General features: G+C 41.0%; 1 protein-coding gene across 1 annotated transcript in view; it reads right to left on the reverse strand.

The window, feature by feature from the left end:
- Nucleotides 1-637: 637 nt before the first annotated feature.
- The window catches only part of PREX2 (phosphatidylinositol-3,4,5-trisphosphate dependent Rac exchange factor 2), a 305,019-nt gene continuing 283,329 nt past the window's right edge, over nucleotides 638-22,327 (reverse strand). Inside the window, 3 exon segments of the mRNA XM_038389170.2 lie at nucleotides 638-1,354; nucleotides 8,186-8,253; nucleotides 18,140-18,242. Of these exon segments, the coding sequence (XP_038245098.1) occupies nucleotides 1,309-1,354; nucleotides 8,186-8,253; nucleotides 18,140-18,242 (217 nt within the window). The 3' untranslated portion in view covers nucleotides 638-1,308.

Raw genomic sequence — 22,327 nt, forward strand, 5'->3', positions numbered from 1 at the left:
TTCCTGATGGCTTGTAGGCCATCTTTGTGTGGAATGTTGGTGTAGAGGGCTTCTACATTCATAGTGGCCAGGATGGTGTTTTCAGGAAGATCATAGATGGATTGTAATTTCCTCAGGAAGTCAGTGGTGTCTCGAAGATAGCTGGGAGTGCTGGTAGTGTAGGAGGGAGACTACATAGCCAGACAATCCTGCTGTCAGGGTGCCAATGCCTGAGATGATGGGGCGTCCAGGATTTCCAGGTTTATGGATCTTGGGTAGCAGATAGAATACCCCAGAATGGGATTCCAGGGGTGTGTCTGTGTGGATTTGTTCTTGTGCTTTTTCAGGGAGTTTCGTGAGCAAATGGTGTAGTTTCTTTTGGTAACCCTCAGTGGGATCAGAGGGTAACGGCTCATAGAAAGTGGTGTTGGAGAGCTGCCTAGCACCCTCTTGTTTTCATATTCCGACCTATTCATGATGATGACAGCACCTCCTTTGTCAGCCTTTTTGATTATGATGTCAGAGTTGTTTCTGAGGCTGTGGATGGCATTGTGTTCTGCACGGCTGAGCTTATGGGGCAAGTGATGCTGCTCTATGTATATAAATCTCCCCACTGTATTTTCCACTGAATGCACCCGATGAAGTGAGCGGTAGCTCATGAAAGCTTATGCTCAAATAAATTTATTAGTCTTTAAGTTGCCACAAGTACTCCTTTTCTTTTTGCGAATACAGACTATCACATCTGCTACTCTGAAACCTTTTATTTTTAATAGGCATTTACAGCATATACCAGAGTGTTAATTTCCTTATTGCTAAAAATTAAGAAATTGTGATAAAATATTGGGAAAGAAGGTAATTAGCAGTGCATGGCACATCAAATGTGTCATGTGTCAAACTCTGGAGGATTTATTTTAGGCTTTTTTCAAGTTCATTCTGTGACCACAGGAACAGCTTTTATCTGGTTCGGATGGACTGAGTTTGCCATTAGATATTTGCTTTCATGCTGCTGCCAATGCATAATGGGGTAATTTGCGTTGCTGAACTGGCCATATGAGATACAACCTGATTCCAGTGTAAAATATCCAGGTAAAAACCCATAAAGTTTCTGTTTTATGGAAGGGAGACCATAGTGCATGGAGTCCAGAAATATTTTCTCCAGAAGACAGATGTCCGAGCTGACAAGAATATTAAGGACAGACATTTCTTTATCCTGAGTGAAGGGCCTCTATTTATCAATTCTCCAGGCACATTCTACTGGAATGCCATTTAATTTTGCTGTATAGTCCAATGTCTTAAAAGATGTTACTCGGTTACTTCCTGAATAGTTCTTCATTCTTCCCCAGCAGGAGGTGGTGGCTGGCATAGTTTGTATAATCTGGCAAAATGAAAAAGAGCCATCATATTAGTCTGGGAGTACTATCTTTATTAAAATGGTCTGATACAGGCAAAAGAAACTAAATCTAACAGGGCTGATTCTCTTTTCACTGTAAATCAGGAGTAACTCCACTGAAGTCAATAGATTAATACTAACATAAAACTAGAGTGAGATTAGAATCAAGCACATAATGTACATGCTTCTTGTAAACATGAATGTCTGCTTATTCAAATGTACAAGCCTATAAATAATCAGACAGCAGCAGCCAAGTAATACCTCAGTTATGGAGCCAAGTTTTCCTACTTCTGCACTCAAGTTCACATTTGGAGACAAGTCAACCACCTGATTGGTGGTATGGTCATCTACACTGGAAAATTTTACTTGTTGACTAATACCACTGAAGTTATATTTTGGTGATCCAGTTGCTACAAATGCAAGCTGCAAAGTCAGTCTTTTCTCTCCATCACTCAAACAAGCAGAGGCCAGTGACTTTTGTAACCTCAGCTCTACTTTGTAACCTCTGCTCTCTAGTTTGCCTTGCCCTCTCAAGGACTGCAGTACATATGCACAGCAATTTGCAGACCAAATTCCTGTTGGCCAGTCATCACGTTTTATTAACTGTTTATTTTTTCCTCTATTTGTACATCTCCTACAAAATGCTCCCACGTGGTCTTGGGTTCCAGCAGACTAACACAGACAACAGATGCACCACAAGTGCATATGTCAGCCTTCAAATTTTGTAGAGAGAGACATTAACTGAAGTCAGGCAGAGAAATTAAGGATTCAAGGTAACAGGTTCAATGCCAAAAGAGATCAATACAGTCTGAAACAGTTGCGCTGCCAGTGTTTGTCAGCTCCTCCATTTATGAAGACTCTGACATTTCTATTAAGTACTTCATCACAGGTTAGCTTTTAACATGTTTGTAAAGTTACCATCACATGAATACCAAAAATAAAGGACAATTATTCTGACTTGAGGCTCACTGTAGAGAGGACTTTTCTGTTCTCTGAGAAAGGGTAGGAAAATGTCCATCACTTTGCAGCATCTCCCCTCACACTGCAGCACTGAGACACAGTACTAAGAATGATCTAATCTGGAGGCTACATATTTCCTGAGAGAAAGTGCATCATTGCAGCAGGCAGAAAGAGATAGAAGGAAGAGACTAAGGAGTCTGGCAGGGCAGGGAGGAAGTGTGGCAGAATCCAAAATGAAGGTGATCATTGTACATAAAGCAGATGTCAGGAGATTGTGACATTGACAAAGCCAGAGAGTAAGAAATAAAAATATGTTTAATGGGTCTGAGTATTATGAAAGATGCTGATACCTACACTTTGTGGTTTTGTGGTTTCCCTGAATTTTTGCAGGGAAGTTTGCAAACTTCCTAACCAAACTTCAAATATCTTTAGAATTAAAGAAGATTAGATTGGAAGAGATCTCAAGAGGTCATCTAGTCCAACCCCCTGCTCAAAGTAGGATCAACCCCAGCTAAATTATCCCAGCCAGGGCTTTGTCAAGATGGGCCTTTAAAAACCTCTCAGGATGGAGATTCCACCACCTCCCTAGATAACCCATTCCAGTGCTTCACCACCCTCCTAGTGAAATAGCTTTTCCTAATATCCAACCTAGACGTCCCCCACTGCAACTTGAGACCATTACTCCTTGTTCTGTCATCTGCTACCACTGAGAACAGCTGAGCTCCATCCTCCTTGAAACCCCCCTTCAGGTAGTTGAAGGCAGCTATCAAATCCCTCCTCGCTCTTCTCTTCTGCAGACTAAATAAGCCCAGTTCCTTCTGCCTCTCCTTGTAAGTCATGAGCCCCAGCCCCTTAATCATTTTAATTGCCCTCAGCTGGACTCTCCAATTTGTCCACATCCTTTCTGTAGTGGGGGCCCCAAAGCTGGATGCAATACTCAAGATGTGGCCTCACCAGTGCCGGAGAGAGGGGAATAATAACTTCCCTCCATCTGCTGGCAATGCTCCTACTAATGCAGTCCAATATACCATTAGCCTTCATGGCAAGAAGGGTACACTGTTGACTCTTATCCACCTTCTCATCCTCTGTAATCCCCGGGTCCTTTTCTGCAGAACTGCCGCTTAGCCAGTCGGTCTCCAGCCTATAGAAGTGCATGGGATTCTTCCATCCTAAGTGCAGGACTCTGCACTTGTCCTTGTTGAACCTCATCAGATTTCTTGTCTAGGTCACTCAGGACCCTATTCCTACTCTCCAGTGTATCTACCTCTCCCCCCAGCTTAGTGTCATCTGTGATCTTGCTGAGAGTGCAATCCATCCCATCATTCAGATAATTAATGAAGTTGTTGAACAAAACCGGCCCCAGGACAGACCCCTGGGGCACTCTGCTTGATACTGGCTGCCAACTGGACACAGAGCCATTGATCACTACCTGTTGAGCCCGACAATCTAGCCAGCTTTCTATCCACCTTATAGTTCATTCATCCAATCCATATTTTTTTTAACTTGCTGGCAAGAATATTGTGGGAAACCGTATCAAAAGCTTTGCTAAATTCAAGATATCTCACATCCACCGTTTTCCCCATATCCTCAGAGCCAGTTATCTCATCATAGAAGGCAATCAGGTTGGTCAGGCATGACTTGCCCTTGGTGAATCCATGCTAACTGTTCCTAATTACCTTCCTCTCCTCCAAGTGCTTCAAAATGGATTCCTTGAAGACCTGCTCCATGATTTTTCCAGGGACTGCGGTGAGGCTGACCAGTCTGTAATTCCCTGGATTCTCCTTCCCTTTTTAAAAGATGGGCACTATATTTGCCATTTTCCAATCGTTCAGGACCTCCCCCAATCGCCATGAATTTTCAAAGATAATGGTCAATGGCTGTGCAATCACATCAGCCAACTCCCTCAGCATCCTCGGATGCATTAGATTCGTCCCCATGGACTTGTGCATGTCCAGCTTTTCTAAATAGTCTTTAACCTGTTCTTTCACCACTGAGGACTGCTCATCTCCTCCCCATACTGTGCTGCCTAGAGCAGCAGTCTGGGCGCTCTCATTGTCTGTGAAGACCAAGGCAAAAAAAGCATTGAGTACTTCAGCTTTTTCTACATCATCTGTCACTCGGTTGCCTCCCCCATTCAGTAAGGGTCCCACACTTTCCCTGACCTTCTTTTTGTTGCTATCATACCTGTAGAAATCCTTCTTGTTACCCTTCACATCCCTTGCTAGCTGCAACTCCAATTGTGCTTTGGCCTTCCTGATCACACCCTTGCATGCTCAAGCAATAATGATTCAAATAAGTTAAGCATTTCAGTGTTAATTTGTAATGTAACAAAAGCATAAATCTGGACAGGTGGCATGGCTGCATAAATGATTGGGGATCAGTGTTGGGCCTTTGCTTTTTAGGCAAATAAAAAACCAGTTCGTTATTGTAGGGTAGTCAGGGTGGATCCCATTGTTAGTGTGCACGTGCCTCATGCATGTGGGATCAGAGTCTTTGGAACAGAAGTGTCCATCAAGGCCGTGCTTGTGCTCCCATATGAGAGCATAAAGGGTGGAACAGACATGAACCTCCCACAGTTCCATGGCAATTTGAAGCCCATTGTAGCTGAAGACTCTGAAAAGTTAGAATAGGAAGTGGGTTGCGGAAGCCACATTGACTACAACATCTCAAAGAACCACAGTTACCATGGGGTAAGTAACCATTCTTTATTCTTTGAGTATGTGTCTATGTGAACCCCACCAGAGGTGACTGCCAAGCAGTGTCCCCTCATGACGTGGGAATGAGTTAAACAGCTGGTTCAGGAATATTCTACCAAACTTGGTATCTGCTTTGGCAGCCAAGTCCAAAGCAAGTCTAATGCTTAACAAAAGTCAGTGGACTACTCCACATTGCCACATGGGAGATTTCAGAAACTGGCACATTCCTGGAGCAGGCAGAGGTTGTTGCTTGAGTTCCAGTGGAGAGCCTTTGTGTTTGGTGGGGACAGATACACCAGTTAGCCAATAACACAGCAAGATTCTGTGTTCGCCAATTTGATATTCTCTGATGAGATAGGTTTCAGAGTAGCAGCCGTGTTAGTCTGTATTCGCAAAAAGAAAAGGAGTACTTGTGGCACCTTAGAGACTAACAAATTTATTAGAGCATAAGCTTTCGTGAGCTACAGCTCATCCGATGAAGTGAGCTGTAGCTGACGAAAGCTTATGCTCTAATAAATTTGTTAGTCTCTAAGGTGCCACAAGTACTCCTTTTCTTTCTGATGAGATAGATGGCCTGACCTTTAGATGGCCAGTTGTAACCAGAAATAAGTGAAGGGTAGTCTGAAGGATTTTGTTCTGTCGATGTACTAAAGCCAGAGTCTGGGAATATCCAGAGTATGAAGCTTCTTCTCTCCCAGTGTAGAGCAGGGCTTTGGGAATAAGACAGGTACACTTAATGAACAATTTAGATGAAACTCTAAGTTCACCTTAAGGATGAATTTCAGGTGAGGCTCAGCACTACCATAACTTGGTGGAATGTCAGGTAGGGAGGTTCAGCAATAAATGCCTACAGCTCTCTCTGTCTTATGGCTGAAGTGATAGCAACTAAGATAGTCTTCAGAGTGAGACTGTAAGAAACATTCTGAAAGAGGTTCAAAGGGAGATTAGGAGCCTCACAAGCACTATATTGAGATACCAGGCAGAGGCAGGTTCTCTGACTAGTAAGCAAGTATTTAATAGCAGATACTGAAGCATCGAGTATGAATCTCGGCCCTTTGCCAGGGTCAGATATGAGTATCGGTACCAGGGTCAGTTGTGGGTATAATTTCTCCTGTGCTCTCTGGTTTTGGTGGAGGGCTCGGAAGCGCTCTTCTTGGAGGAGCAGTGTTCTGAGTGCTCCTTCCAGGTCTGTCCTCTCTGTTTGGAGCTATGTTTGAGCTCCATCTGTCTCTGTCTTTTGACATCTCCTTTTTGTGTGGGCAGAAGTGCCAAAGGTATTGAAACCAAGGCTCCCAATGCTGAAACTACCAGCATGGTCAGCATCAGAGTTGCTGATGCCAGCTTAGTTGGATTCCTTTTCAATGTCTTTTTACTGCCCCATCCTGCAGTGTGAAGCCTGCTTTAAGGAGTACTGCCTGATGCTGTTTTTTCTGGCCCCGCTCTGGTAGTTGCCATCACCTCTGGGTCTGAAGCAAGCTGCACAAGACTACTCTAGCAGATGTAGCTTGAGCTGGGGGTCCCTGCATTTGTGGGTTCTTGCAGAGAGCGACTTTTACACAAAGCATTTATCTGGAATGTGGATCTCCCTGAAGCAGAAAAGGCATCAGCTGTGTCTGTCTTTGAAGGGAATCAGTGTGTTGCAAGATGGGTAGAGTTTGAACCTTGCCAGTTTAGCATCTGCCATTAGATGAGGCAGTTGGCATGAAGCACCTCACCCCACTGTACCAGATTTATGCAGGAGCATCTTTGATTTTCTTCCTCCTCCCACCCCCCAAAAAAGTTTCAATCTGAGGAAAAGAGAATGTGAAAATAAAGTTTCTTCACAGAAGGTAGTTGTAAACCAAGTTGAAGTCTCTCAGGAGTCATGGGTTGGACACTCTCTGGGTTCCGCCTTGCTGCCAGAAGCAGTAAGAGGGAACTGAGAGAGGGTTGTGTCTGCTCTGCCCTTTCTGTCCTTGGAAAGGAGCACAATGCAGCAGAGGGCACTAACATAGAACTAACCAACACCACTATTCAAAAGACTCTGATCTCACATGTTTGAGGTGCATGTGCACCCACAGTAGGATCCCTGCTGACACATACTCGAAGCAGCTGCTCAGATACAATGCAGAGGAGATTAACTGTCAATGAGTGATGCCTGGTTGCTCCATAAGTGATTTTTGCAAGAAACTCATGAAGTGGTCTGTTCTCCTACTGGAGAAAAACTGGTGGAATCAGTCGCCAGAAAGAGGGGGTAAGCTGATGGTTCCTAAGAAGGAAGGGCTGGGGAATCCAAAGGATCCTGTATGGACTGGATGGGAGTGCAGAGACTTCCCCATGGTTAGACAGCTAAGGGGAAACAATGGAAAAACATTCCACATTAAAAAATCTCTTATGCTTCAGCTTATGTGGTATGAATTTTAATGTTTCTATTTTTGGGGAAACAAAGATAAAACTTGCTAACACAAAATGATATAAATCCAGGAGATATTTCACACTACTGGGTTTACTTCCAAAGCTTTTAACACTTGGGGAACAAACTCCCCATCTTTGTAACTTATCGAATTGTGGTCAATTTCATTTGAATTGTTTTGGAGATAAGCACAAAAAGAGGAAAAGACACAGACAGACAGACAGACACACACACACAGACGCACACACACACACAGAGTTTTCTCTTTTGATTATTTTATTGATCAGAATCCTGAAGTCTCTCTCATATGTAGCTTTGTTGTTTGCCATTGTTTATGTTCATTTGCAAAAACATCTCTCTTAAATATTATATTGTTCCTTACTGGAATTTTAACACCACAGTGGGTCTATTATCTGTTATCTACATAAATTCCTGTTTATGTATCTATACTATATCACTGTGTAATTATTATTCAACAACAGAGTATTAGATTTTAATCAAACTGAGAGACTGTAAACAATGAGGTAAACTTCAGAGTAAATTTTCAGAGTATTGCATGAAGTTTTAATTCTGCAACTAGTTTACTGTAATTGGAGTTGTGTGGTTTTAAACCCAAGTAATTCTCTGGATATTAAGAAGCCAAACTTTGTCCAAAAGTATACAGTGAAGTCAATGTGAGCTGCATGCTTGTGACTGGGAGAATGATTAGGCAAAAACTAGACAAATCATGGTCTTGGTCACAAACAACTGATTCTACTATTTAGTTACCTTGGGACAGATTGTGGTGTTCGGTCCCTCACTCCTAAATTCTTGGCAGTGTTCTGCACTCTTGCTCCCTGCAAGAAAGAAAAAAAAATTGCTTCACATAGAACTAATGCACGTTTTAGTGTACCTATTGGGTGTATAATAGGCCCAGGATTAGATTTATCAATAAATAAACTTCATTATTGATGTCCTGCGTAAATAATTATTTTCTTCTGAAGGCAACCAAGAAAAACACTTTCTAATAAAAGCTACTAAATATGATTTTATAAAGGTGCAGGAAAAGAGACACAGCTGTTCTGTTCTTTCAGCTAATAACTACTCTTTCACGAACATAAAAACAGATAAAACAAAGATCTTCACAAAAAAAGTTTAACATTTAAATTGTGAAGAAACTAACAACTACACTACTCTCACACTGCTGATTCAGTTTGCCTGGCATTCCTCACTCTTCTGGAGTTTTCACTCTTGCACAATTCCTATCACAATCAGTGTGAGTTCTGAGTAAGAATTACCGATTCCATCCCACACCCAAGAATCCTCCTTATGATCAACTGTCTGTCTAAGCACAGAGAAGGATGGCCTGTGCTTAAGGCACTAGATGAGGACATGGTAGATATGGGTTCTATTCTTGGCTCTGACACAATCTTCCTGTATAACCTTGGCTAAGTTACTTACTCTCTCTGTGTCCCAGTTCCCCATTCATAAGACAGGAATAATCGTGCTTTCCTACCTCACAGGGATATTGTGAGGATGAATTCATTTAAGCATGCACGCTGCTCAGATACTATAGTGATGAGCAACACAGACAAGTTATGCATCAATGGAACTTAATTAACCTGACTTTCCAAAAACAGTCGACAAACAATGGCATATCTACAAGACTTATTATTGCCAACCAAAAAGAACAGATCTAATAGACCTACTATTGCCAATCTTTGTTTTCTAGTTTTTAGAGGAAGCAAAACCTATTCATTCTCTTTCTCTCTCTGTCTCTCCCTTTCCCAGGTCAAATGCAAAACAAAATGAAGACAACAAATAACTGCACAAAAAGGTATAAATAGATTAATCTCACAATAATTAAAGTGAGATAATATTAAATTTGTGTGGAATAGAGTTAAAGCTATGTCTAAAATAAAGACATATCTGTAGTGATAAACTGTGCAAAGGTATGGCTCAACCATTGATTGGATTGAGTATTAGAGTGAGTAAACAATTTGCATTTTGGCTAAAATTTGGTACCTCAGACCACTACCACAATAAAATCCCGACGTTAGTACACAATAAAGGACTCAAACTAAAGAGAGAATAGACTAAATACCTGCAGGCAGCAGGTATTCACAATTAGAGTAAACAGACACATGCAACTTAAAAATCATTGTTTTGTTATCTTATCTATTTTTTAAAGTTTAATGGTACTGAAGAAAAAACAACCCCACACTTATCTATTTAAATAACTCTAGAACAACTATAAAAAATTAAATTCACGAAATGGTTCATAAATAGCATTGCTTTCATGTTGTATAAAGTACAATATATTCTGAGAAATCAAAAACATTGATTAAACTTTTTAACGTTAGATATTGGCAAAACACACATCATTGGTACATCTAATTTGGAAAACCCTGAGGCCAATATCTCTATGACACATGTAATTCTACCGTGTGTGTATATAAATCTCTCCTCTGTTTTTTCCACCAAATGCATCCGATGAAGTGAGCTGTAGCTCACGAAAGCTTATGCTCTAATAAATTTGTTAGTCTCTAAGGTGCCACAAGTACTCCTTTTCTTTTTGCGAATACAGACTAACACGGCTGCTACTCTGAAACCTTTGAATTCTTTGACATGGGTATGTATATATCAAAGATAAATTGCTGATGATCAAGATCCAGGTGATTAATTTAACTGAATACCAGTGTATACATAATATATATGAGAATATATTAACATTAATCATATGTAGATCTTGACTTTTAACACTGTAACTGCTTCTGAGGAAGAAAAATAGCAATTTTTTATTTACATCACCCACTAGACAAATTAATCCTAATATCTAGCTAGCATAGTAAATCAAAAGTGTTGATTTCAAAGGATTCTGGCTTTATACATCCATCTAATATATTGTTTATCAGGAGAACAAATTAGACCTTACTTAAACCACCCCCACCAACAGATTCATTTTTTCTCCCGGGGGGTTGGAGGGGTGGGAATCATGATTGCTAATAATGTGATCCTTCAGCCTCCATTTTAGTACATCTACATCACTTGTGAGTTTATTTTTTATTCAAGAAATAATTTGCTTTTTATTTTTTCTGCACATCTAATATTTTTTAAACAATAAAAATCTGCATGTTGAAATTGCTAGTCCCATATTGGAGTAACAGATAGCACAGTTAAAGGGCATTAGAACTCTTTGCTCTGTGAACCAATAGTGCCTGGGCACTCATGGAAGATGACCTTTAGCTTTGGGTACAGAAAGTTCCACCATCAGATCTGTAAATTCATTTATGAAGCGATATTTCCATTGTCGTTAGGAAAAAAAAAAAAGAAAAGACAGGCCCACTCTGCCAGGACACTTACATAAGAACGGCCATACTGGGTCAGACCAAAGGTCCATCTAGCCCAGAATCCTGTCTTCCAACAGTGGCCAATGCCAAGTGCTTCAGAGGGCATGAACAGAACAGGGGAATCATCAAGTGATCCATCGCCTGTCGTCCACTCCCAGCTTCTGGCAATCAGAGGCTAGGGGACACTCAAAGTATGGGGTTGCATCCCTAATCATCTTGGCTAACAGCTACTGATGGATCTATCCTCCATGAACTTATCCAGTTCTTTTTTGAACTCCGTTCACAATACCCCCAGCAACGATTTTCACAGCTTGACACTTGTTTAGGGAAGGCAAAAAGTGACCACGTTTTTGTGACATTCTGTACCCCAAAGCAATACCCTGGCACTCCCATATTTACAATGGTGATATAATTATGATATGTTTTATTGAAAGTATGCCTTGTAAGGTATCGTTCTAAGAGTCTTGATCTGTTGAACATTAATATCTCATTGGAATGTATGTGCTGTCATTGTATCTGAAGTTATGAAAATTAGCTATGTACCAGTATTTCAAATGTGTTTGCTCCTATACTAACTCCCACAAGATAGTTTACATCCAGTCTTGCCAGCACATTGTGAACAGACTATTTAAGCTAATGGCCATCAATGAACACAATGGGCCATTGCAGAAGCTTATCCCCACCTGATGGATTTTTCTAGGGACATTCTAGCCAGAATATGGGTAATGACCCCTGCTATGACTCATCGAAGCATGCAAGGGCACGTGACTGGAACATATGATGCTGGACTCCATCTTGTGCCTGTACTTTTACACTAACTGTGCCTGGGGCTTTTGTTTGGGACAATGAAGTGTCATGGCAGAAGCTATAAAAGAGGGAAGTGACATCATCACTTGGCCTCACTTCCCCCACAACTCAACACCTGGAAACACCATAGGAACAAAGTCTGAACTGGGGATGTGGTCCCAAGCTGAAGGGATTTCTAGCCTGTGTATGGAAGATTGGTGGATTGTTTGTACCAACAGGATGAGACACAGTGTGATTCAAATCCTGTCTAGTGTAAGGAACTTAGATTGTGATTTTTTTTTATTTCTTAGGTAACCAACTTTGGTCTGTACACTATTACTTACAATCACTTAGAATCTATTTTTTTGTAGTTAATAAATCTGTTTTATATTTTTTTTACCTAAAACAGTGTGTTATTTGAAGTGCAAAGTGAAATCTCCTCGGGAACAGGGGCTGGTGAATTGTCCTCTCCATACTAAGGAAGGGGCAAAATGGGTAATAAACTTACACTGGTCAGGCTTCTGACCAGGGCTAGATGGTACAGCTCTGGGGTCCTAGGCTAAGGAGCTGTGGGAGATTGGCTGGAGCTCTCTATTGTTGGTTCATGAGTGGCGGACAAAAGCACTCATGTAACTGCAATTGGTTGTGTCCATGCTTATGTATGGCTGTGCAAGTGTAAGACCTGGAGAGGATTGCAGCTTATCACAGCCTTACGGTGTGAGAAGGGGCCCAGATTGGTATGCCAGAGGGCTCAGCAGTATCCCAGTTCCAGGTTGTACCTCAGGGAAGTCCATCACAGTTTTGAAAAAAAATAGCTTACATTTGTGCCTATATAATCAACTGAGCACAAAATCTATATCGCAGTGTTATAGAAAATGCAGTGTTATTGTATATCCATGTCAAAGCAATGAAAAAAATGTTACTCCTTCTCCATATCTTCTTCCATGTGGACTCTATGCAAACTATGAGCTCATCCTCAACGCCTCTATCCTCTCCACATTTAAGTCTCTCTTGAAGACCCACTTTTGTCATGGTATTTATAGAGAATTAAGCTGATCTGTGTGTGTGTGTGTATAGATATACACATATTATATATATACATATACATACACACATATATATATATAGCCTTTTGTTGTTTCTTTTATCCTGTCCTCTGTTAACTTATCTGTTCTTAGATTGTCAATTCCTTGGAGAAAAGAGCATCCTTCCTGAGTATTTGGAAAGTGACTACCATGTAGTGATTAGAAAAATTTTAACAATAATCTCATATGCTTTTATGATCAGTTATATCAACAGCTCATCTCTCCGAACTATTACGCATTCCAGGCATTTGAGAAGTTATTCTTCATTAATATTGTTGAGGTCCCTGTTAAGGTTTTGTATTAGAATTCAATCTTGATGACTTTAGAGTACATATTGCTTTTGGGGATGTGGTTGGAGATGAAAATAAAAGCTTTATGGAGTGTTTGAGTGCGTTATCAACAGAGCTGTATATACAGGCAATACGAATGTGGAAAGGAATGCACAAGTCTTTCTCCTTAACTTTTTTCCATGCTTTTAAGGTTTTGGGCGGGTGCGTTGTGTCCTGATGCAACCTTAACTGCCATTAAACATAGTTTTTTGTTTGTTAATTTCCCAGTTTTTAATACAGCTTTGTGTATTTCAGTGGATAGTGCCCCAAAAGTCATGGAGAAAGGGAACTGTACCTGCCAGAGGAATAAACCATGCCACTGAAGCCACTCAACTATGTTGATCCTTCTGAAGGTTATGAAAGGCTATGATGTATCTCAGTAAATTCTTCATGTCTAAAATATTTCATCCCCATTTAAAAGTTACTGAAAGTAACTACACCAAGAGCAACTCTCCATATTTAGCAGTGACAACATAATTGTCAGCTAGAGGGAAACTTTGTGAAGGAATCTGTGTCACCTTTCACTTTCTGAAACATTATATAGCCTCTCATGGACTCCTGGAAATTGGATACGGCCATGAGGGCCTGCAGCTGCAGGGTGCATACCTGGATTCTAGCATCAAGTCTGTCTTTTGCACTCCGCCTTCCTCTGGGTGCCCCCAACCCTCCCTGCAAGTATGAAGCTTGCCAACACCAAGAATTGAACCCTTGCAGAGCTAAAAGCATAAGTCCTTACAGCTTGTGCTAAAGAGACAGGCTCTCAAGCAAAAAGCTGTCACAGACTCCTCTCCTCTGTGTATTGGACACATGCAATGTTGGAGTATTAACACAGAGTGTGAGGATGATAGAATTTGCATTAGCAAAAACGCATTTAGACACCTGTTTTTTTGAGAGTGCTAATTCTGTCAGGAGTAAGCCCAAGTGTTAGAATCTATTATTTGCATTCACAGATTTTCATGCTTGAAGAGTGTTAAAGCAGGTGATTGTTCAGTAATTTATACATTTAAAATTATTGTAGACTGCATTAACTAATGAAAAGCAGAAGTCACTTAATTTGAATGCATTGGTGGATTCCAGCTCATCTCTATAATACTAACTGAATAAACAGGGCTCTGATCCTCAATTCTTACAGTACAAGCATTTGTGGACTTGAAATTATAAATAACAGGGCAAATACACTGAAAACTGTGTTCCAGGGGTACAGCCCAGACAACTAATTATGACATTCTTGTTACATATGATTATAACCGCATTCAATTTAATAGGGAAAAATCCACTTCTGAGGTTGCCCTATTTAAGCAGGTTTCCTCCATTATCCACTTTGGGTGCCCTCAGATGTGTTAGGGTTTGTCTACATGGTGCCAGCAAACTCTCTAGCGGGGTGTGATTTGTAAAGAACTCTAACATGCTGCAGTCTGTGTAGATCCTCTTGGTGTTCTCTGAAAAGTACCTAGTTCACATTCAGGGTCTAATCTAACAGTTTGTCCACATGGTGGGTAATGCACATTACAGGAACGTGATTTCTAAAGCTCATGAATGTGTTGCATATTAATTGGACCATGTAGACCCTGCTAGTGTGTATTACAAGTTCCCCTACTGTGTTTTAATATAGTGCGGGTTCCATTATTAAATTATGGTGTGTGCATGTAATATCTAGTTAAAACAACTAAAATAAAATGGAAATAGCAACTAGATTATATTAAGTAAACTCAAATAACTCAAACAACATATATAGCTTTAGGATGAAATTCAGCCCTGTGCAGAATGACTGCATAAGGTCTTTCATACTACTCAAACTCCACTTGCTCTGAATCCTTAATATAGAGTTCAGAGAGCCTTCCACACCCTCTGCACAGTGATAAATTTCACCCTTAGTCTGTGTTTGTATTTTCTCAGTTTGAATTGAATAATAAGATTCTCTGAAGATACATTAAATGGCACAGGGTATATTGTACCCACTATGTAATTAAAACATTTATGAATATCTGACTAGAATACTTGTATAGTGCGCATATTTAAAACATTTATTCTTGTTCCCCCCACCCCTCCAAATCTATAGTCTTGCTAAATCTACTCATTATTTCCTCCAAAATATGTATTCATTTCCTTCCATCCCTATCATTAAAAAGCTTTTTTAGGCTTTGGTCATCTCTCATTACACTATTGTAGCCAATCTTTCTCTCAGAAGATTACCTTTTACCTTGCCCTCGAGAAACAGCGGTACAGCCATGCTGCATGGGGCACTGGCTCCTGTGAGTGGCGGCCTGACATGCTGCTGCTTTCACCATTGTGGTTCCCAATAGAGCCCTCCGCAGATACCGATTCATATTCACGGATATCCGCATTGATGGATATAAATTTTGTATCCACATAGGGCTCTAACCATCATGATCATCTAATCTGACCTCTTGCACATTATAGGCCACAGAACATCACCCACTCACTCCCGTGATGGACCCTAACCCTGTGGCCAAGTCGTCAAATCATGGTTTAAAGACTTCAAGTTTCCCATCTTTTCATGTGCTGTATATTTATTCCTGCTTACTGTATTTTCCACTCCATGCATCTGATGAAGTGGGTTTTAGGCCACAAAAGCTTATGCCCAAATAAATGTATTAGTCTCTAAGGTGCCACAAGGACTCCTCATTGTTTTTAGAGAATTAACCATTTATACTAGTTTAAACCTGCAAGTGATCCATGTCCCATGCTGCAGAGCAGGGGGTCTCAACCTTTTTCTTTCTCAGAGTCCCCCCACATGCTATAAAAACTCCATGGCACAGCTGTGCTACAACTGTTTTTCTGCATATAAAAGCCAGGGCTGGCATTAGGGAGTAGCAAACAGGGCAGTTGGCTGGGGTTCCATGCCACAGGGGACACCGCAAAGCTAAGTTGCTCAGTCTTCAGCTTCAGCCCCAGGTGGGGGGCTCAGTGTCCATGTTGCAGTACTGTCCAGCAGGGCTTTGGCTTTCTACCCTGCTTTCTAGCGAGTCTAACACTGGCCCCTGAAACCTGCTTGCGGCCCCCTGGTTGAGAACCACTGCTGCAGAGGAAGGACTTCCACAGAGTCTCTGACAATCACAGAATCATGGAAGAGACCTCAGGAGGCCATCTAGTCCAACCCCCTGCTCAAAACAGGACCAACCACAACTAATCATCCCAGCCAGGGCTTTGTCAAGCCTGACCTTAAAAACCTCAAATAGCTTTTCCTAATATCCAACCTAGACCTTCCCCACTGCAACTTGACACCATTGCTCCTTGTTCTGTCATCTGGTACCACTGAGAACAGCCGAGCTCCATCCTCTTTGGAACTCCTCTTCAGGTAGTTGAAGGCAGCTATCAAATCCCCCCTCACTCTTCTCTTCTGCAGACTAAATAAGACCAGTTCCCTCAGCCTCTCCTCATAAGTTATGTGCCCCAGCCCCCTAATCATTTTCATTGCCCTCCGCTGGACTCTCTCCCATTTGTCCATATCCTTTCTGTAGTGGGGGGCCCAAAACTGGATGCAATACTCCAGATATGGCCTCACCAGTGCTGAATAGAGGGGAATAATCACTTCCCTTGATCTGCTGGCAATGCTCCTAATAATGCAGCCCAATATACTGTTAGCCTTCTTGACAAGAAGGGCACACTGTTGACTTATATCCAGCTTCTCGTCCATTGTAATCCCCAGGTCCTTTTCTGCAGAACTGCTGCTTAGCCAATCTGCCAATTGCCAATCTGACCCACGGGAAAATTCCTTCCAGACCTCAAATATGTCAATCAGTTTGATCCTGAGCATGTGGGCAAGACTCACCAAGTAAAGAATTTTCTGCATTAACCCAGAACCCTCCCCATCTAGTGTTTGTCTCTGGCCATTGGGGATTTTTGCTACTGGCAGTCACAGATAGGCCACATGCCATTGTAGGCAGCCCATCATACCATCCCTTCCAAAAACTTATCAAGCTCAGTCGTGAGGCCAGTTAGATGTTTTGCCCCACTGCTCCCCTGGGAAGACTGTTCCAGAGCTTCACTCCTTTCATGGTTAGAAATCTTTGCCTAATTTTGAGCCTAGACTTGTTGATGGCCAGTTTATATCCATTTGTTCTTGGGTCCACATTGGTGCTTAACTTAAATAACTCCTCTCCCTCCCTTGTTCTTATCCCTCTGATGTGTTTATAGACTGCAATCATATCTCCCCATAGCCTTCTTTTGGTTAGGCTAAATAAGCCAAGATCTTTGAGTCACTTCTAATAAGTGATGATGATCTAATGATCCATTCTTTGGATCATTCTAGTAGCCCTTCTCTGCATCTGTTCCAGTTTGAATTCATATTTCTTAAACGTGGGAAACCAGAATTGCATACAGTATTCCAGATGAAGTCTCACCAGTGCCTTGTATAATTTTACTAACACTTTCCTGTCTCTACTGGAATACCTCACCAGATGCACCCTAGGACTGCTTTATCCTTTTTCATGGCCACATCACATTGACAGCTCATAGTCATCCTGTGATCAATCAATGCACCCAAGTCTTTCTCTTTCTCTGTCTCTTTCAACTGATAAGTCCCCAGCGTATAGCAACAATTCTATTGTTATTAGTCCCTAAATGCATGTGCACTATTAAATTTGCACTGTGCACTATTAAATTTCATCCCATTTCTATTACTCCAGTTTACAAGATCATCCAGATCTTGTATGACATTCCAGTCCTCCTCCATATTGACTATACCTCCCAACTTTGTGTCATCCGCAAATTTTATTAGCACCTTTGTGCCAAGGTCAGTACTAAAAATGTTAAAAAAGATTGGTCCAAAGACCGATCCCTGAGGAACTCAACTAGTAACCTCCCTCCAGCCTGACTGTTCAGATTTTAGTATGACTCATTGTAGTCTCCCCTTTAACCAAATAACTATCCACCTTTCAATTCTCATATTAATCCCCATCTTCTCCAATTTAACTAATAATTTCCCATACGAAATCCCACTGAAATCCAGGTAGATTAGATCTACTGCATTTCCTTTGTCTAAAAAAAAGTCAGACCATTCTCAAATTATCTTGTAACTAATTTAAAGACACAGCCAGTTCTTGGATATTATAATTATCCAAGTCACTATCACTCTTGAGAAAAATGACTAGTTAATTCATTTTTTTTTGGCTGAACACATGAAATTCCTGTGGAGAAATGTTAACATTCTAAAGCGTAAGGCTGACCTACCTGTTTGCGCATTACATCTGTAGCTTGCATAATATAGCGAGGAGGTAGTCCGTGGCTCCGAGCAAGAATTATCGCCTGCTCCAGAGTGACACTCAGAGTGCAGCTGCAGTGAGAGACAGAATTAAGTCAGGTATCTGTTGTCATTACATCTCCTAAACAGTTACTGGTTTCTCAAAGGGTATAGATCAGAATCTAAAAACATATATCTAAGTTATTATATGGACAAAAATGTTCCTTAAAAACCTGCAGAAAGCAACATAAACGTACAATGATACTGCTCCATACTATAGCACAGGCAAGAAACACACTCATCCTGGAAGTTACTTAAGAATGGTCCTACTGGATCAGACCAAAGGTCCATCTAGCCCAGCATCCTGTTCTTCAACAGTGGACAGTGCCAGGTGCCCCAGAGGGAATGAACAGAACAGGCAATCACCAAGTGATCCATTCCGTCGCTCATTCCCAGCTTCTGGCAAACAGAGTCCAGGGACACCATTCCTGCCCATCCTGGCTAAGAGCCATTGATGGACCTATCCTCCATGAATTAATCTAGTTCTTTTTTGAACCATGTTATCATCTTGGCCTTCACAACATCCTCTGGCAAGGAGTTCTACAGGTTGATTGTGCCTTGTGTGAAGAAATATTTCCTTTTATTTGTTTTAAACCTGCTGCCTATTAATTTCATTTGGTGACTCCTAGTTCTTGTGTTATGAGAAGTAGTAAACAACACTTCCTTATCTACTTTCTCTACACCATTTTATAGACCTCAATCATATTCCCCTTAGCCGTCTCTTTTCCAAGCTGAGAAGTCCCAGTGTTATTAATCTCTCCTCATACGGAAGCCGTTCCATCCCCTAATCATTTTGTTGTCCTTTTCTGAAACTTTTCCAATTCCAATACATCTTTTTTGAGATGGGGCAACCACATCTGCACACAGTATTCAAGAGGTGGACATACCATGGATTTATATAGAGGCAACATGATATTTTCTGTCCTATTATCTATCCCTTTCTTAATTATTCCCAGCATTCTGTTTGCTTTTTTGACTGCCACTGCACATTGAGTGGACGTTTTCAGAGAACTATCCACAATGACTACAAGATCTCTTTCTTGAGTGGTAACAGCTAATTTAGACCCCATCGTTTTATATGTATAGTTGGGATTATGTTTTCCAATGTGCATTACTTTGCATTTATCAACATTAAGTTTCATCTGCCATTTTGTTAACCAGTCACCCATTTTTGAGAGATCCTTTTGTAGCTCTTCGCAGTCTGTCTGGGTCTTAACTATCTTTAATAATTTTGTCTCATCGGCAAATTTTGCCACCTCACTGTTTACCCCTTTTTCCAGATCATTTATGAATATGTTGAATAGGACTTGTGGGGGGACACCACTATTTACCTCTCTCCATTCTGAAAATTGACCATTTATACTTACCCTTTGTTTCCCATCTTTTAACCAGTTACCAATCAATGAGAGCACCCTTCCCTCTTATTTCATGGCAGCTTATTTTGGGTGAGAGCCTTTGGTGTTAAAGGCTTTCTGAAAATCTAAGTACACTATATCCACTGGATCCCCTTGGTCCACATAAATTCTAGTAGATTGGTGAGGCATGATTTCCCTTTACTAACCATGTTGACTCTTTTTCAACTTTTTCAAATTATGTTCATCTATATGTCTGTCAATATTGTTCTTTATTATAGTTTCAAGCAGATTGCCCGGTACTGAAGTCAGGCTTACAGGCCTGTAATTGCTGGAATCACCTCTGGAGCCCTTTTTAAAAATTGGCGTCACATTAGCTATCCTCCAGTCACCTGGTACAGAAACTCATTTAAATGATAGATTACAGACTACAGTTATTAGTTCTGCAATTTCACATTTGAGTTCCTTCAGAACTCTGGGGTGAATACCATCTAGTCCTAGTGACTTATTGCTGTTTAATTTATCAATTTGTTCTAAAACCTCCTCTAATGATACCTCAATCTGGGACAGTTCCTCAGATCTGTCACCTAAAAAGAATGGCTCAGGTTTGGGAATCTCCCTCACGTCCTCAGCTGTGAAGACCAGTACAAATAATTCATTTAATTTCTCTGCAGTTGCCTTATTGTCCTTGAGTGCTCCTTTAGCACTGTGATCGTCCAGTGGCCACATTGGTTGTGTAGCTGGCTTCCTGCTTCTGATGTACTTGAAAAAAAATTGCTATTACTTTTTTGAGTCTTTGGCTAGCTGTTTCTCAAATTCTTTTTTGGCCTTCCTAATTGGATTTTTACAATTCATTTGCTAGTGTATGAGCTCCTTTCTATTTTCCTCATTAGGATTTAACTTCTACTTTTTCAAGGATGCCTTTTTGCTTCTCTCTGCTTCTTTTACTTTCTTGTTTAGCCATGGTGGCACTTTTTTGGTTCTCTTACTGTGTTTTTTAATTTGGGGTATACATTTAAGTTGAGCCTCTATTATGGTGTCTTTAAAAAGTTTCCACACAGCTTGAAGAGATTTCACTTTTGGCACTATACCCTTTAATTTTGGTTTAACTAACCTCATTTTTGTGTAGTTCCCCTTTCTGAAATTAAATGCTACAGTGTTGGGCCTCTGCGGTATTTTTCCTGCCACAGGGATATTAAATTTAATTATATTGTGGTCACTATTACTAAGCGGTCCAGCTATATTCACCTCTTGGACCAGACCCTGTGCTTTACTTAGGACTAAATCAAGAATTGCCTCTCCTCTGGTGGGTTTCAGGACCAGCTGCTCCACAAAGCAGTCATTTAAGGTATCAAGAAACTTTATCTCTGCATCCTGTCCTGAGGTGACATGTACCCAGTCAATATGGGGATAACTGAAATCTCCCATTATTATTATTGAGGTGTTTTTTTATTTTAATAGCCTCTCTAATCTCCCTGAGCATTTCACAGTCACTATCACCATCCTGGTCATGTGGCTGGTAATATATCCCCACCGCTATATTCTTATTATTAGAGCATGGAATTTCTATCCATAGAGATTCTATGGTACAGTTTGATTCATTTACAATTTTTACTTCATTTGATTCTACGTTTTCTTTCACATATAGTGCCACTCACCCACCAGCACGACCTCTTCTGTCCTTCCGATATATTTTGCACCCTGGTATTACTGTATCCCATTGATTATCCTCATTCCACCAGGTTTCTGTGATGCCTATTATATCAATATCCTCATTTAATATGAGGCACTCTAGTTTACGCATTTTATTATTTAGACTACTAGCATTGATATATAAGCACTTTAAAAATTTGTCTCCTTTTAGCTGTCTTCCATTACACAATGGAATTGAATGGGACTCTTTTTTATTTGACTGTTTCTGATCAGACCCTGCCTGTATTTTATCATTTTCCATTCTCTCGTCCTCACTAGGACATAGAGATTCTCTATGAATAGATCCTCCCCTAAGGGATGTCCGAACCATGTGCTCCTCCGTACTTGTCGGCATTCCCTCAGTCCTTAGTTTAAAAACTGCTCTAAGATCTTTTTAATGTTAAGTGCCAGCAATCTGGTTCCATTTTGATTTAGGCAGAGCCCATCCTTCTTGTATAGGTTCCCCCTTTCCCCCAAAGTTTCCCCAGTTCCTAGTAAATCTAAACCCCTCCTCCCTATACCATCGTCTCATCCATATATTGAGACCCTGCAGTTCTGCCTGTCTAACTGGCCCTGCACGTAAAACTGGGAGCATCTCAGAGAATGCTACCATGGCGGTCCTGGACTTCAGTCTCTTACCTAACAGCCTAAATTTGGCTTCCAGGGCCTCTCTCCTATCCTTCCCCATGTCACTGATACCTACATCACTGGCTCCTCTCCAGCACGACACATAAGTCTATCTAGATGTCTCGAGAAATCCGCAACCTTCGCACCAGACCGGCAAGTCACCATATGGTTCTCCCGGTCATCGCAAACCCAGCTATCTATATTTTTAATGATTGAATCGCCCATTACTAATACCTGTCTCTTTCTAATAGCTGGAGTTCCCTTGCCCGGAGAAGTATCCTTAGTGCAAGAGGATACCGTGTCATCATCTGGAAGGAGGGTCCCAACTATGGGATTGTTTCCCTCTGCTCCAGTTAGATGTTCTCCTTCCCAGGGACTTTCATCCTCCTCAACAGCACAGAGGCTGTCACACCGGGGGTTGGACCGTTCTAATGTGTCCTGGAAAGT

The sequence above is a fragment of the Dermochelys coriacea genome, chromosome 2 (genome assembly GCF_009764565.3).
Source record: "Dermochelys coriacea isolate rDerCor1 chromosome 2, rDerCor1.pri.v4, whole genome shotgun sequence".
In the NCBI taxonomy this organism is placed as follows: domain Eukaryota; kingdom Metazoa; phylum Chordata; order Testudines; family Dermochelyidae; genus Dermochelys; species Dermochelys coriacea.